General features: G+C 42.9%; 1 protein-coding gene and 1 non-coding gene across 2 annotated transcripts in view; one reads left to right on the top strand and one right to left on the bottom strand.

Annotated features, from left to right (window-relative positions):
- LOC145406352 (sterol carrier protein 2-like) overlaps positions 1–17357 on the bottom strand; it is a 167392-nt gene that overhangs the window by 83261 nt on the left and 66774 nt on the right. Inside the window, exons 5-7 of the mRNA XM_080277512.1 lie at positions 5794–6031; positions 3879–4011; positions 3359–3481 (exon numbers count right to left, since the gene is read on the bottom strand). Of these exons, the coding sequence (XP_080133638.1) occupies positions 3359–3481; positions 3879–4011; positions 5794–6031 (494 nt within the window). The remainder of the gene's footprint in view (positions 1–3358; positions 3482–3878; positions 4012–5793; positions 6032–17357) is intronic.
- LOC145406556 (5S ribosomal RNA) lies at positions 15852–15970 on the top strand. The gene has a single exon (XR_013898577.1). It is a non-coding gene; the product is annotated as a 5S ribosomal RNA (ribosomal RNA).

Here is a 17357-nt window from a genome sequence, read left to right as displayed (position 1 = left end):
GGCCACATACAACTTCTTTCCCTTCTCTAGAAACTTTTCCACTAAAGATCTAAGAATGAATATCTGATCTACACAACCTCTTCCCTTCCTAAAGCCTCCCTGTTCTTCTCCAACTAATTTCTCTGTTCTTTCTCTAACTCTGTCAATAAGTATCCTACAATACACTTTTCCTATTATACTAAGAAGACAAATGCCCCTATGATTACCACACACTTCTTTTTCCCCTTTTCCTTTGTACAAGGGAATAATTATACCTGACTTCCAATCCTCCAGGACTCTACCTTCCTCCCACGCCAATCTGCACATCTTCCACATCCATTCTACTACTATCTCTCCCCCACGCTTCAGCATTTCACCACACACTCCATCAATTCCTGGGGCTTTACCCGATTTAACTTTCTTCATTGCTTCCACAACTTCTATCCTACTGATTTCTTCCTGTCTTCTCACCTCCCTCCTTCTCCCAGCCATTCCCCAGCCACTTATACTCACATTACTTCCATCCTCTATGTTCAACAATTCCTTAAAATGTTCTCTCCATCTGCTCACTTTTTCTCCCTTCTCTACTGGTAATCTACCATTTTTATCTTTCACTCCCCTGCTAACTTCACTTCCACCCTGTCTTACTCTTTTCACCTCTTTCCAGAACATTTTCTTACAGTCCCTCCACTTTACACTCAAATTCCTTCCAAATTCCTCATCCACTCTCTTCTTACTCTCTCTTACTAATCTTTTCACCTCTCTCTTTCTTTCTACATATAACTCTCTCTTCTGCCTCTCAACTTCTTCCACGCCCCTATTTCTCATCCATTCATTGTATGCTTTCTTCTTTTGTACCACAGCCTGTCTCACCTCTTCAGTCCACCACGCTGTTCCTTGCACCTCCCTCTGTCTTCTCTTCCTTCCACACACCACATCACATGCTGCACATACTTCTTCTGTATATTTCCTACACACACCTCCCACGTTTCCCATCTGCTTGAATTCATATTTGCCCAATCGTTCCTCCACTTCTCTCTTATACTCTGCCTTTTTCTCATCCTCTTGTAATCTTTTCCCTCTCCTTGCAACTACTCCTTCCTCTCATCTTTCCCTTCTTCTATTCCTCCATCGTATTTGAATCCTAATTCTGGCCACCACCAAGTAGTGGTCAGAAAGTCCACTCCCCCAACATCTATAAGCTCTTGCATCCATTACACATCTTCGCATCCTTTCATCCACACACACATAATGAATCACTGCCTTCCTTTCATTCATTTGTAGATATTACATTACAAAAATTTTGTAAAACATTACGTGCATGCGCAATTTGTAGCAATGCAAGTCTTACATAGTGCTGGTGTGTGCTGTGTGTATTTTGTCAAGTATATCACTACCTTAATAGCGACATTATGTCCTTATTCACTTTAGATGATAACTGAAAAATAGCCTGATTGTATCTTACTCCTGCCAACTGAAAGGTTACCAATGTGACTGTATGTAAGGTAATTTACTGCATGTGTCAGAGAGAGAGACCTCAAGATTATGTACGTTTAATACTCATATAATCACACATGCATGCACGTAAGCATAAAGTTATAGAGGCTTATTAAGATATGAGTGATTGGCCCTAAGAAAGTGTTGACTGGAGTATGCTTAAATTTATAGTCTGGTATGAGGGCCAGGCTCATCCAGCCGTAAACTGGGTAAGTGCCTATACAACTATGAGTGGATAACAAATTATCCCATCAGTCAACAGGATGTATTTTCCTTATTCTGCCAGTGTTCAGTATTAAGATAAAAGAAGTTGCCTTATCTATCTATTCTATCTATAGCCCGACGCCCTAATCCCGCAAAGGGTGGCTGCAGACAAAATGCCTCCAAGTCGCTCTGTCACCCACCATTTGACTACCCTCCCCCCAACTCACCCCCCCCCTCATATACCTCTCAACCCCATCCCTCCACCTCATCCTCGGTCTATCCCTCCCTCTCCCTCCCTCCACCTCACCTACATACACCCTATTAGTCAGTCTTTCATTCACCATTCTCTCCACATGTCCAAATCACCTCAGTGTATTTCTCCTAATCTTCTCAACCACATCCACATCCACCCCACAATGTTCCTTCACTTCTTCATTCATCAACCTGTCCCTCCACGTCACTCCACATGCTCCTCTCAAGTAACTCATTTCCACTGCTCTCACTCTTGACTTGTTCCCCTCTTGCAAGATCCACGCCTCGCTTCCAACTATAAAATGGACTATTACAGGATGTTAGATTCTAATTCAATACATGTTGCAATGAAACTGACAGTATCTTTGTTACGCAACTTGCATGAGATGCAGCTGAAATCAGTTCTAAATATTAGTAAATTCTCAGTCAACAATAGAAAGCTTTCAGGTATGAGGGGACGGAATGACGGAGGCGAAGGATAAGGTTACGTATTGGTGATACCTGTCTGCTTAGGTATTGAACCTATTCCATCAAATACTGAACCATCACTAGTAGCTTGTTGCCACTACCTTTTATTATTTATAGAAAAATCGTATTGGAATGATTATCTACGCAGAGTTTTCTGACAATTAATGGCTACTTAACCTCTCCCTAACACACACCTACCCCCACCATCACCCCTCCTCTCCCCCATCATTCACCTTCCAAGCAACTCGCACCCCGTTTCACCCCCAGCACTGTTACCAGATCATTTCTGTCTGTCGCTGCTGCTAACATCTACAGAGTGTCCCATGCGGAAATTTCTCCAACTGTACAATTTACAATGATTATTAAACAGTGACTCATGAGACGTAAACTACCTAACAAAGCATCCGTCCAGCAGGGTTTAAATGCACTGTAATAACAGAAATATTGCCAATTAAAATATCACTTACCTAATAAGGTGATTTGCCAGTTTCCTCCACGTAACATTACTGGCTGTATTGAAAAACTGTAATACTATATAATTTGGAACACATCCCTGAAATATAATGAAGCATACCTGTACCTGAATAATAATGTCAGTAAAACTGGATATAAAGGAGCGTTGTAGTGTGGATGTGGATGTGATAGGAAGCGTTAGGAGGAATACACTGAGGCGGTTTGGCCATGTGGAGAGGATGGAGGGTGAAAGACTGACAAAGAGAGTGTATGTGAGTGAGGTGGAGAGGGGGGAGAGGGAGGGGGGGGCCGAGGATGAGATGGAGGGATGAGGTGGAGAGGTATATGAGAGCAGGGGGTGTGAGTTGGGAGCAGGGCAGTGAAATGACGGGGGACAGGGAGACGTGGAGGCGATTTGTTTGTGGCCACCCCGAACGGGATTGAGGCGTCCGGCAATAGATAGATAGATAGAAAACTAGATGTGCCGTACTGGCTGTGAACCTACCTGTGGCTCCGAGTGGGTGTCCCTTTGAAATGAGTCCACCAGATGGGTTGACAACATACTTGCCACCATACGTGTTGTCTCCAGCATCAACCATCTTGCCGGATTCACCCTCACCACACAAACCTGACCCACACAATCACAAGATGAGGAAAACAATGCCTGTTTGCTTGCTTGCTTGAGTAAGTGTGGTAAAATCTAAGCAAGACTGACAACATAAGGTGGGTAAAATGAACAACTTAATACAACAAGAAGGAAATCCAAACAGAATATGAGGAAAGAAATTAAATATTGTAAACAATAATAAAAATTAAAACAAAGTGAATGGAGTATAAAAACTGGAAAAAGATGGCAAGGGAAGGGCAGTAAGAGCTTTTATCTAAAGCATTAAATGTCTCAGTGAGGGAGACAAGAGAACCTTTTATGTACAATCAGAGAAATTCAGAAAAGGTAAGTTTCAGTGTGATGGAAGACTATAAAAACTTATAAGTATGTAAGAGGAACAACTCATTACAATGCCTACCAAGAGCTTCATATGTGATGAGCTCATTGGCTGAAAAGCAATCATGAAGTTCCACCACATCCACATCTGAGGGGGTGACACCTGCTTGTTTGAACACTTTTTCAGCTGCTGCCTTTGTCATGTCATACCCAACCTGCAAATTAAGAAAACATCATCATCATCAGGACCTCCTTTCCCACCCTAGGGCAGGATGAGGAGAAGCAACGTCCAGATGGCCCAAGTTTGCCCACTCCAATAGGCCATACTTCCATTCACTCATCATTCAAGCCCCCAGAATCCTGGATCTATCTGATAAGCCATAAACTTTCACCACATTCTGTAGCTTCACATAAACGTATGCGACAGAATTGATCCAAACGCTGTCACGTTAAAAAGGGGTGCCAAATCCCTGATCATGCACTTCTCACAATAAACATCCAGCCAGTTCGACCTCTTGTCAGTCCCCTAGCCTCTCTGGCTTCCATACCTCTCTTCCGCACACACTCATTCACCATATCTCTCCACCTTCTCCTTGGCCTACCTCACCTCCTCCCTCCTTCAAATTTGCTCAGATATACCTTTTTCACCACTCTGTTGGTATCCATTCTCTCCACATGACCATACCATATCAGTACACTCTCTTCAATTCTGGTATCCACAGACTTCCTTACTCCGCATCTTTCACGAATCACATTATTTCGTATCCTATCCACTCTCTGTACTCCACATGCATTCCTCAGCAGTCCCACCTCCACTGCTCTCACCCTTGACTTCATTTTCAGGCCACACCATAGTCTCACATCCATATGTTAAAGTTGGCACTAACACTCCTTCATGGAGCCTTGTGCAACTGCAACACTCAAGGCTCTGTTTTTTATCAAGACTTTCATAGCACCAGCTACCTCCCATTCTTGTGTTACTTTAATTTCCACATATTTTGCACGTTATCCTCTCTTTTCTATCTCTGTACCCAAGTATTTGAACCCTCACCAATTCCACTTTTACTTTACTTCTTTTCATGGGATGACCTTTCCCCTTCTTACACCAAACTTATGAAGAATACTGACAGCAGGTACTATGCATGAACTGTACTTATCTTTAGTGCCCTGCTTTGTTTGGGAGACCCACGACATTGGATGACTGTCATCTGCTTTGTATGGAAAAAGGACCAAAAAATACATTAAATGAAAAAAAGTGAAAGAGGAGGAGAAGTGGAAGCTTTAGAGATGCTTTTCCCCCCCCCCCCCCCCCCAACTCTAGGCACAGGCTTCACAGCCAGCTCCCAAAGCCCAATAGTCCTCCTACACAGCATACACCACTACATGTCACCATTTCAGCGCTATGACTCACCATCCATAGTGACAATATGCTAGGCTGTCTCATACAAGACTGGTGTACTGTATTGGTAATAGCAGGGGTATTTTTATGACATGTCGGCGGGCCTTCTGGTAGATCAGTAAAGTCTGCTTCCCCCCCCCCCCAAACTGTTCCCTGCCCCAGCGGAAATTTGAACCTAGGTTCTGTAGGACTGCTGGCCACCTCTCTACCGATTGAGCTACCGCCTCCTGGATACAGTGCTGCCACAACAATCTCTTTAAGGGGTAGCAAAGAAGGAGGAAAGTATTGTTAAATGAGAAAGAAAACTCACAATCTTCATGGGACTTAGATGAGAAAGAAAACTCACAATCTTCATGGGACTTAGATGAGAAAGAAAACTCACAATCTTCATGGGACTTAGATGAGAAAGAAAACTCACAATCTTCATGGGACTTAGATGAGAAAGAAAACTCACAATCTTCATGGGACTTAGATGAGAAAGAGAACTCACAATCTTCATGGGACTTAGATGAGAAAGAAAACTCACAATCTTCATGGGACTTAGATGAGAAAGAAAACTCACAATCTTCATGGGACTTAGATGAGAAAGAAAACTCACAATCTTCATGGGACTGTCTTCACCGAAGGTCGAGGGGAAGTCTGTGGTCATCTCCATCGCTAGGATCTCCACAGCCTGGTCCTGAAGGTTGTGCTGCTTTACAAAATCTTCTGAAGCTACGATCACGGCTGCTGATCCATCTGAGGTTGGGCAGCACTGCAGCTTGGTCAGGCCACCTGGAATCTTGGGTGACTCCAGGATCTGATTCAGCGTGTATGCCTCTTGGAACTGAGAATATCTAGAATGGAGGTGACAATAGTCAATATCGTGAAAAAGGTGACTGCTTAATGATTGGGATACAACACTGAACAAAATTTACATTTGGTGAAGTTATTATAAAGAAGAGATTACAACATGGATTGCAAGGGCAAATATTTGGTGGTACTTATAAAGTCCATTATAGAATCATCTGTTTTTCATATACAGTACAGTCACATTTCTGACTGAAAATGACGTATGTAACCATTAATATGAACTACCACAAACGCATAGTGGCAGGTAGTGGCGACAATCATCCATTCACTCGATGCAGTGCTGCCTACTCCTTTCATTTTCATCATTGTGTCTGTCGTTCACTATTCTTACTTCTCCCTTTCCTTCCTGTAACTTTTTATTATTATTCTTTCCACTTCAGTTGGTTCTACAATGAGTGACAATTTAATGGTTTCCTGTAACCCACAAAACCATTTACAATACTGCGTGGTGTTATATAACTACATCAGGAGGTGAAGCAGAGCCTACCGTGGTGCCCCTGTCAACCAAATTTTTGTGCTCTTCCCCGCACCTCTCTGTGGCGAGGTGCCGTCAACCACGAGGAAACATATGTTCACTGCAAGGAATGGCCCTGCAGGGGCATTTGCTTGCTTGTGGTTGATGAGTCTGCTTGAGTAAAAAACTGGAGTTGATCAACAACAACAACAACAACCACAAACAAATTTTTGCTTAAAATATGGAAAGTGGCAGGAAACTCCAAGTTTTTGCAAGCCTTTTAATTATTTCACAGAAAAGGCACTAAAACACAAAAATTTGAGAAACACTAGGAAATTACAACTTGGCTATCATTAAATGGAACAATTAATTTTGAAAGAAAAAGTGGTCATTGAGCTGAAATGAACACATATGTCAAATAATGGGAGTGTACTGTATATGAAATGGAGTGAATGAGAAAACAAAGAAAAGCTGACTTAACAAAAAGTGCGGATACACAAAAATGCATTTATGGTTCCAGTACAGTGCTACAAGTCCCCTGTTACTCTAGCTTTCTTAAGTTACAGCATTCCTATAGCCCATCCCTGGCTCCAACAGAATCATATAATTATGTTGATGGTGTAACCTAAAATTACAGTAAACTTGCTTGGTGGAATATATATATATATATATACACTCAACCCCCTGCTATCACGCGTTCAGCTATCACGCTTATCTGCTATCATGCACACATCAAATGCACAACCATACATGCTATCACGCACTCCAAGACCGCTATCACGTGACGAGTTTGAAGACAGGCTAAGCGAAACTTATTCACATGACACTTCATACGAGGTTTGCAGAGGATATGATGGTTAATCGGAACAGTAAAGTGGTAAAATTCCCGATTATAGCACGGGCATTTGGAATGCATCTGAACGGATTCCTGCCGAGGACACGACGGGGAAAACAGTGACTCGAAAGAATATATCGTACTACAGCAGTGAAATTTAGCCTAACACTGAATACTTATTAATATTGTATTTTAGAATAAATATCAATCGTTTTGAAACCCTTATAAAGAGTTAATATTTCTTATCCCGAAAAAACTGTGATGTTAATAAAGTAATCACGTGTTTACAACTGAGACGGGGCTCTGACGACAGTGTGAGGAACGTGTGTGATAGTGTGCAAGTTTTGTTCCACTTAAATGTTCCTCAGCCATTCCTGATATAAAGTACCATGTGATACCCCCTTTAGCTGTGGACACTAAAGAAATGGAGACAGCCAAAGAGATCTGGCGGCAGCTAAGCCACTCCCAAGCCTCGGAACCCATCAAACCACCCAAGCCGTAATCCTTATAAAAGTTTGATGGCCTTTTATATTGTTTATTTATTCATTATACTGTTATTATTAATATAATAATGCTTTATTTCATGTTAGAGGAGAGATTGGCAAGAAATCGTAGGAATAAAGTGGTTAAAAGTTAGAAAAATGGGCCACCGAAAAAACAATTAGAAATTTTTCCATTGATTGTTCAGTTCAGCTATCACGCATTCAGCTATCACGTGCGTTTCCTGTGACCAATTAAGTGCGATAGCAGGGAGTTGAGCGTATATAAATATATATATATATATATATTCATTCATTCATTCATTCATTCATTGCCAGACGCCATGTATCCCAAATGGGGTGGCCAAGGGCTTAGAGTTAATTGTTTTACAGGGAGGGGCACTAATCCTCCACCAACCCCACCTGACACGTAGGGAGAACATTATGCCAACAGCATCTGGTGTTCCCAAGCGATCACCCATCCAAGTACTAACCAGACCCAACTTCGCTGATTGGACGGGAAGCGGTGTACTCAACGTGGTATATATATATGTATACAGTAAAACCTCGATATAACGGACTTCAATAGACCGGAATTCGCTTTTATCGGACTCGAGGAACTACCGGACTAAATTCCTATACATTGGAAAAAGTCTGATAAAGCCAGAAGCAGTCCGGACTGCCTGATCATTTCAGCTGTGTTCACCACAATAAGGTAAATAAAAGACATGTTTATCAGTGTATGGAGATATGAGTGCATATGGAGAATGTGAGTGCATTCAAGTACTTGGGTAGTGTGATGAGTAAGGATGGAACTTTGGGGGATGAAGTGTGTGAAAGGGTACAGCAGGGAAGGAAGGTTGTTGGTTCACTGAAAGCAGTGATGAGAAATAGGAAGGTGAGTATGGAAGTCAAGAAGTCACTGGATGATAGTATTGTGATCCCTACCCTGACGTATGGAAGCGAGGCGTGGATCTTGCAAGAGGGGAACAAGTCAAGAGTGAGAGCAGTGGAAATGAGTTACTTGAGAGGACCATGTGGAGTGACGTGGAGGGACAGGTTGACGAATGAAGAAGTGAAGGCACGCTGTGGGGTGGATGTGGATGTGGTTGAGAAGATTAGGAGAAATACACTGAGGTGGTATGGACATGTGAAGAGAATGGAGAATGAAAGACTGACTAAGAGGGTGTATGTAGGTGAGGTGGAGGAAGGGAGAGGGAGAGGTAGACCGAGGACGAGGTGGAGGGATGGAGTTGAGAGGTATATGAGGGAGGGGGGGTGAGTTGGGGGGGGTAGTCAAATGGTGGGTGACAGAGCAACTTGGAGACATTTTGTCTGCAGCCACCCTTTGCGGGATTAGGGCGTCGGCCTATACACAGATAGATAGATTATCAGTGTACAGTACAGTATTATTAAATATATTTTACCATTTGATTAATGTAGAGAAGTTTTAACACAGTACAGTACCGCAATGGTATTAAAAAAGTTTTAAAAACGTTCATGCGATCCGGACCAATGTCTGATATATCAGAAAAAGTCCGGATTAGCAGGGAGAAGTCCGGATGTTGCTTTTATCGGAATTTTGCATTTTTCGAAATGGTTTGGGCTCCAATTAGTCCGTTATAATGAGGTCTTACTGTATATATACATATATATATATATATAGATAGATAGATAGATAGATATTTACATATAGATAGATGGATATATATATATATATATATATAATGTATACATACATTAATCCCTCCACTATCCGATGTAACAGAGCCAAAGGCATGTCCAGGAAGTGGGTTTATCCGGATAGTGGGTCCCTGCCTCCGTGGACTGGTACTTATGGACCCCAACCCAGTCTAACTTTGAAAGCCACCTAAATAACTCCCTACAGGACATGCAGAGCACCTATTTAAGACTCTATTTACACCAATAATGGACATAAACCATGAAATAAATGAAAGGGAACCAGAGAATGTAGACTCAGAAGTGAGTATGGAAAATATTTAGCAGCGTACAGGGTACTTACAGCATGTCTGTGGCCGCCTCCTCTAAGGCTCTGGCAGTGGTGAAAATGCTCTTGAAGCATGTACAGTAATCCAGTGTTGTGCTACACTTAATTCTTTGCACTGTGAGTTATAACTGTATAACACTGCACATCCTGTTCTTAATTGCGCCACACCAGTTTTAACTGCCACTTTGCAGTCCACACTTAATCCCTTGCACTCTAAATTCTAATTTCTTAGCACTGTACAACACTGTAAATTCCCATGTGGTCTAGTGGCAAGGTATTTCAGTTTATTCACAAAAACGAGCACGTGTGGCATCCACTGCGATGAACATCTACTCACAACAGTGGTTAGACGGTAAATGGTGGGTGTGTGTGTGTGTGTGGGGGGGGGGGGAGAAAGGAAGGGGTGAAGGGGCCGTGCATAAACACAGCTGTTTGGTGCTGTGCACCAATTTCAAATTACGGGTGCAAAAAATTTGTTTTTTTGGGGGGACGGGGGCATTTTTTTTTTTTTTTTTTTTTTTTTTTTTTTAAATTCTTTGGCCATTTTTGGATTCCGAAGGTCCAGGCCCACAATGTCTGGTAAGTGGGGAGTCTGGATAGTACAGGGATTGCTGTATACTGTATATAATATATATATATATATATATATATATATATTTTTTTATGCGAGGAAGAAGGAACCAAAGGCCATGAGCCCGCAGTAACAGTTCCCTCCAAGAGAAAAACAAAATACAATATAGAGCCAAATTCAAGATCCAACCATTTTGAGATGCCTGGACACACTGCGTTTGAAAGACTGGAGATCATAGGCAGCAGGAAATACAGACAGAGGGAGACAGTTCCAGAGCTGACCTGTTGCACAAATGAAAGACTGGGAGCAACGGTCAACTCTCGCATCAGAGAGTTGGACAGAAAAAGGATGAAAGTCTGCTGCCAGACGGGCGCTACGCGCCCGTCGTAGAGGTGGAGGAATGCAAGCAGACAGTTCAGAGGAGCAGTGATCATTAAAGCAGCGATAGAAAAGAGATAAAGATGCAACAGTGCGGCGAAGAGACAGAGGTTGAAGGGAGTCAGTAAGAGGAGGAGAGCTAATGAGACGAAAAGCCCCCGACTCCACCCCATTGAGAAGAGCTGCATGTGGGGAGCCTCCCCACACATGAGAGCTGCACTCCACACAGGGGCGGATAAAACCCCCGAATAGAGTCAACAATTGTGCAGGGGTAAAGAAAGAGCGGAGTCGGCTCAGCACACCCAATCTCTTGGAAGCAGATCTTACAAGAGATGCAATATGATCTTTCCAAGACAAGTCCCGAGTAAATGAAACCCCAAGCATGTTCAAGGATGATGCAGGATTAAGCTGAATATTATCAAACACTAGTGGGCATACCTGTGGAAGATTTTGTCGGGTTGATAGGTGCAAGAACTGAGTCTCAGATGCATCAAAGACAACCATATTACCCTCATCCCAGTCAGAGATACGAGCCAAATCAGACATCAGGTGTGCCACAGCCTCATCCCTTGCTTGTTGAAGTAACTGTTGAGATGGGCGTTGCGGGAACCGAATGGAAAGGTGAAGGGTGGAGTCGTCAGCGTATGAGTGGATAGGGTTAGATGTACAGCTTAGAAGATCATTGATGAATAAAAGGAAGAGAGTTGGTGATAGGACAGAGCCCCAAGGAACACCACTGTTGACAGATCCAGGAGAAGAACGACGGCCGTCCACAACAGTGGCCATAGAACGACCAGAAAGGAAGCTAGCGACGAAGGCACAGATAGAAGGACAGAAACCGTAGGAGGGCAGTTTGGAAATTAAAGACTCATGCCAGACTCGATCGAAAGCCCCTGAGATGTCAAGTGCAATGGCAAAGCCCTCGCCAAAGTCCCGAAAGGAGGATGACCAGGAGTCTGAAAGGTAGGTGAGAAGATCGCCAGTGGAGCGTCCCTGACGGAACCCATACTGACGATCGGAAAGAAGGTTGTGATAGGAAAGATGCCTCAAAATTTTTCTATTAAGAATTGACTCGAAAACTCTTGAAATACAGGACGCCAAAGCAACTGGACGATAGTTGGAGGGTTGGGAGTGGTCACCCTTCCTTGGGACTGGCTGAATGAGAGCAAACCTCCAGCAAGAAGGAAAGGTACAAGTTGACAGACAAAGGCGAAAGAGTCCGCCTAGGCAGGGTGCAAGCACAGAAGCACAGCTCTCGAGAACAACAGGAGGGACCCCATCAGGCCCACATGCCCCGTCAGCACTGAGGCCAGCGACGGCAGAAAATACATCAACTGAAGAAACTTCAATGCCAGCCACGAGGAAGTCAGAGGGGGGAAGTGATGGAGGAACAACACCGGAATCGTCCAAGGTAGAATTGGAGGAGAAAGTCTGTACGAAGAGATCTGCCCCATCAGCAGAAGAAACAGCTACAGAACCATCAGAGTAGAAAAGAGGAGGGAAGGATGATGAGGCAAAGTTGCCAGAAATATCTTTGGCAAGATATATATATATATATATATATATATACTGTATAGTATATACAACTACTGCAAATTGACTAAGGAACTCCCCACACAAAGTATTAAAACACACAGAAATCACAGCATATCACAATGTTTGTTCATGAAATCTATCTATCTATCTATTGCCAGACGCCTCAATCCCGTTTGGGATGGCCACAAACAAATCGCCTCCAAGTTGCCCTGTCCCCCGCCATTCCACTGCCCTGCTCCCAGCTCACATCCCCCTCTCTCATATACCTCTCCACCCCATCCCTCCAGCTCATCCTCGGCCTCCCCCTCCCTCTTCCCCCCTCCACCTCACTCACATACACTCTCTTCATCAGTCTTTCATCCTCCATCCTCTCCACATGGCCGAACCACCTCAGTGTGTTCCTCATAACGCATCCTATCACATCCACATCCACACCGCAACGCTCCTTTATATCCTCATTCGACAGCCTGTCTCTCCATGTGACTTCACAGGCTCCTCTTAAATAACTCATTTCCACTGCTCTCACTCTTGACTTGTGTCCTTCCAACAAAGTCCGAGCTTCACTTCCGTACGTTAGAGCTGGTATCACAATACTGTCATTTAGTAACTTTTCCACTTCCATGCTCACTTCCCTGTTTCTTATCACTGCTTTCAAAGAACCAGCAACCTTTCTTCCCTGCTGTACCCTTTCAAGCACTTCACCTTCCAAACCTCCATCCTTACTCATCACACTACCCAAGTACTTAAACATACTCACATTTTCCAATTCCTCACCATCCAACCTTGCTGTACATTCACTGACTTCACCCCTCTCAAAGACCATCACTTTACTTTTCCCTACATTCACCTTTAGATTCCGTTTCTTACATACTCTCCCAAACTCATCCACCAAGCCTTGCAGCTCCCCTTCGTCTTCACTCAACAACACAGTACATCTGCAAACAACAGTACAGGGAGTTTCCAAACACTATCCTCTCTCACTAGGGCCACTCCAACATCCACTACCCTACCTTGTACCTCTTTTATTACCCCATCCATGTACAGATTGAACAACCATGGAGACATGATACATCCCTGTTTCAACCCAACCTTCAAAGAGAAAAATTCACTTAGTTCACCATCCACACGCACTGCAGCCTTTGCACCATCGTACATACTCTTCACAGCATTCAACAATTTCCCATCTACTCCATATATTCTTAACACTTTCCACAATCCTTGTCTATCCACCCTGTCATATGCTTTCTCCAAATCCATGAAAGCCACATACAACTTCTTTCCCTTCTCTAGAAACTTTTCCACTAAAGATCTAAGAATGAATATCTGATCTACACAACCTCTTCCCTTCCTAAAGCCTCCCTGTTCTTCTCCAACTAATTTCTCTGTTCTTTCTCTAACTCTGTCAATAAGTATCCTACCATACACTTTTCCTGTTATACTAAGAAGACAAATGCCCCTATGATTACCACACACTTCTTTTTCCCCTTTTCCTTTGTACAAGGGAATAATTATACCTGACTTCCAATCCTCCGGGACTCTACCTTCCTCCCAGGCCAATCTGCACATCTTCCACATCCATTCTACTACTATCTCTCCCCTATGCTTCAGCATTTCACCACACACTCCATCAATTCCTGGGGCTTTACCCAATTTAACTTTCTTCATTGCTTCCACAACTTCTATCCTACTGATTTCTTCCTGTCTTCTCACCTCCCTCCTTCTCCCAGCCATTCCCCAGCCACTTATACTCGTATTACTTCCATCCTCTACGTTCAACAATTCCTTAAAGTGTTCTCTCCATCTGCTCACTTTTTCTCCCTTCTCCACTAGTAATCTACCATTTTTATCTTTCACTCCCCTGCTAACTTCACTTCCACCCTGTCTTACTCTTTTCACCTCTTTCCAGAACATTTTCTTACAGTCCCTCCACTTTACACTCAAATTCCTTCCAAATTCCTCATCCACTCTCTTCTTACTCTCTCTTACTAATCTTTTCACCTCTCTCTTTCTTTCTACATATAACTCTCTCTTCCGCTTCTCAACTTCTTCCACGCCCCTATTTCTCAACCATTCATTGTATGCTTTCTTCTTTTGTGCCACAGCCTGTTTCACCTCTTCAGTCCACCACGCTGTTCCTTGCACCTCCCTCCGTCTTCTCTTCCTTCCACACACCGCATCACATGCTGCACATATTTCTTCTGTAAATATCCTACACTCACCTTCCACGTCTCCCATCTGCTCCAATTCATATTTGCCCAATCGTTCCTCCACTTCTCTCTTATACTCTGCCTTTTTCTCGTCCTCTTGTAACCTTTCCACTCTCCTTGCAACTACTTCTTCCTTTTGTCTTTCCCTTCTTCTATTCTTCCATCTTACTTGAATTCTAATTCTGGCCACCACCAAGTAGTGGTCAGAAAGTCCACTCCCCCAACCTCTATAAACTCTTGCATCCATTACACATCTTCGCATCCTTTCATCCACACACACATAATCAATCATTGCCTTCCTTTCATTCAGTTCACCACCTACCCTTCTCATCACTCGCCATGTATACCTGTGGATCATTTTATCCCTGAAGAGGGTATTGGCTATCACCAACCCCCTCCCAGCACAAATGTCCACTAACGCACTCCCATTCTCATCTATCTCAGCAGGCACACCCCACTCACCATCCACCTCCACATTCCCAACTTTACTATTCATATCACCAATCAAAAACACTCTCTCATTCCTTCCATACTTTTCCATGCACACTTCTACATTTGTCCAGAACTCTTCTCTCACTCTTCTAGCACGATCCTGCATTGGTGCATACACACACCCAATCGCCCACATTTGTATTCCAACTTTCAACTTTACCCACACAATCCTTGACCCAACTGATCCATACTGTCTTATGCTCCTCTTCCATCTTTTACTCACAACTATACATACTCCTTCCTTTGCCCTCTCATTCTCACCTACTCCTGCACATACTCGTATACCCCATCCATACTCCCATTCTCTCACACTTTCTCCTTTCCATTTTGTTTCAGTTATTCCACATACATCCACTTTCGCACCCTCATGCACCTGGACAATCTCTTTCTCTTTCACCTCATCATTCGCTCCCCTTACATTCCACGTTCCGATAACCATGTCCTTTGTCCGGTCCTTGGTCGTCATCATTTGGTCAGTCCTTGTCCGTGGCTTATTGTTTGTTTTTTTAGTTAGTTGTTTTCTGGGGAGGGGCACTAACCCTCCGCCAACCCTTTTTGTCGCCTTTTACGACACTTCTTTGTACCAAACATTTGTCAGTTCAGTCTTGAGGTTGTCCAGGATGGGTGTCTTCTTCTCTGCCATGATTTTCTTCATCTTTGCCCAGCAGTTTTCTATCGGATTTACATCCGGACCATTGCCAGGCCAGTCGAGGACCTCAATCCAATTATCCTCAAGCCATTTTGTCACATTTCTTGACTTGTGACATGGAGCTGAATCTTGCATGAAAAAGTCGCACCTATGAGTAGCAAAAAAATTTAACAAATGAGCCAACGGCCATACCATGCCAACGGCCATTCCACGTTGAGTACACCGCTTGCCGTCCGATCAGCGAAGTTAAGCAACGTTGGGTCTGGTTAGTACTTGGATGGGTGACCGCCTAGGAACACCAGATGCTGTTGGCATCCCTACGTGTCAAGTGGGGTTGGTGGAGGATTAGTGCCCCTCCCTGTAAAACAATTAACTCTAAGCCCTTGGCCACCCCGTCTGGGATACATGGCGTCTGGCAATGAATGAATGAATGAAATGTTTCGGAACTTGCATGAACCAGCCACTATTCATTATCAAGTTCTTAGGAAGAAAGTAGAGGCCTCCCCTTCCCATTTCACCTGAGAAACATCCCCATACCATTACTGATTGTGGGTGCTTAACAGTCGGCACTGTGTAAACAGGGTCATATCGGCTCCGAGACGCAGGGTGACGAACCTTGGCAAAATACACCTGGAACATTTGAAATGTGCTTTCATCTGAAAACAAAACTTTTCTCCACTCATTCAATGTCCAGTGTGCATACTTCCTGGCAAAACTGAATGCACTGCTTCTTCATGCGGTCAGTGAGAAGCTGTTTAACTGCTGCGGTGTGGCTTGGCAAACCCAGCTCCTACTGCAAGCGGTGTTGGATAGTTTGAATTGAGACGTCTTTTAATAGCTTGGGATGCATTCTCTTCAATTCTGCTGCTGTCAGTCGAGGTTTCTTAATCACTTCCCTCTTCAGAAGCGTATCTGTACCTCTGGAAGTCATCCTCTTCTTTCCACCACCATGCTTGTGCTCTGGTACGACATTAGGTGGCAGGCCGTGCGCTGAAGCAAGAATCATCATGATGGTCGACTTTGCATGTCCAGCACATTCACAAATCGTGTTGATAGGGACATTATCCTGCCTCCATGCAATGACACGGACCCTCTCATCCCTTGAGTAGTACTTTCCAGGCATGACAACTTGACTCTAGGGAAATAACAGGGCAAACAGTAACGCATATGAAAAAAGAGGGAGGTGCAAGCTCGGAGCAACAGGAACATATACTCCCACTCTCACTTCTGGGCAAACACTGACGTGCTGACTGTTTCACCACCTCCCGCCAACACCAGAGGAGTAGCCAGATACTTCTTGACCAAAAAATTCACTTGGTTGAGGTGGAAACACAAACCAAAGAGAGACAACTTTCCCATAGCAATTCTGCGTGTAGGTCCTAAGTCAATTTGTAGTGGGTGTATGTGTGTGTGTATATATATATATATATATATATATATATATATATATATATATATATATATATATACAGTATATATATATATATATATATATATATATATATACAGTATATATATATATATATATATATATATATATATATATATATATATATATATATATATATATATATATATATATATATATATATATATATATATATATATATACATATATATATATATATATATATATATATATATATATATACAATATATATATATATATATATATATATATATATATATATATATATATAT

The sequence above is a fragment of the Coenobita brevimanus genome, chromosome 70 (genome assembly GCF_032717465.1).
Source record: "Coenobita brevimanus isolate Jiangsu-jjx chromosome 70, ASM3271746v2, whole genome shotgun sequence".
Classification (NCBI taxonomy): Eukaryota; Metazoa; Arthropoda; class Malacostraca; order Decapoda; family Coenobitidae; genus Coenobita; species Coenobita brevimanus.
This window is presented reverse-complemented; position numbering and strand designations above follow the sequence as displayed.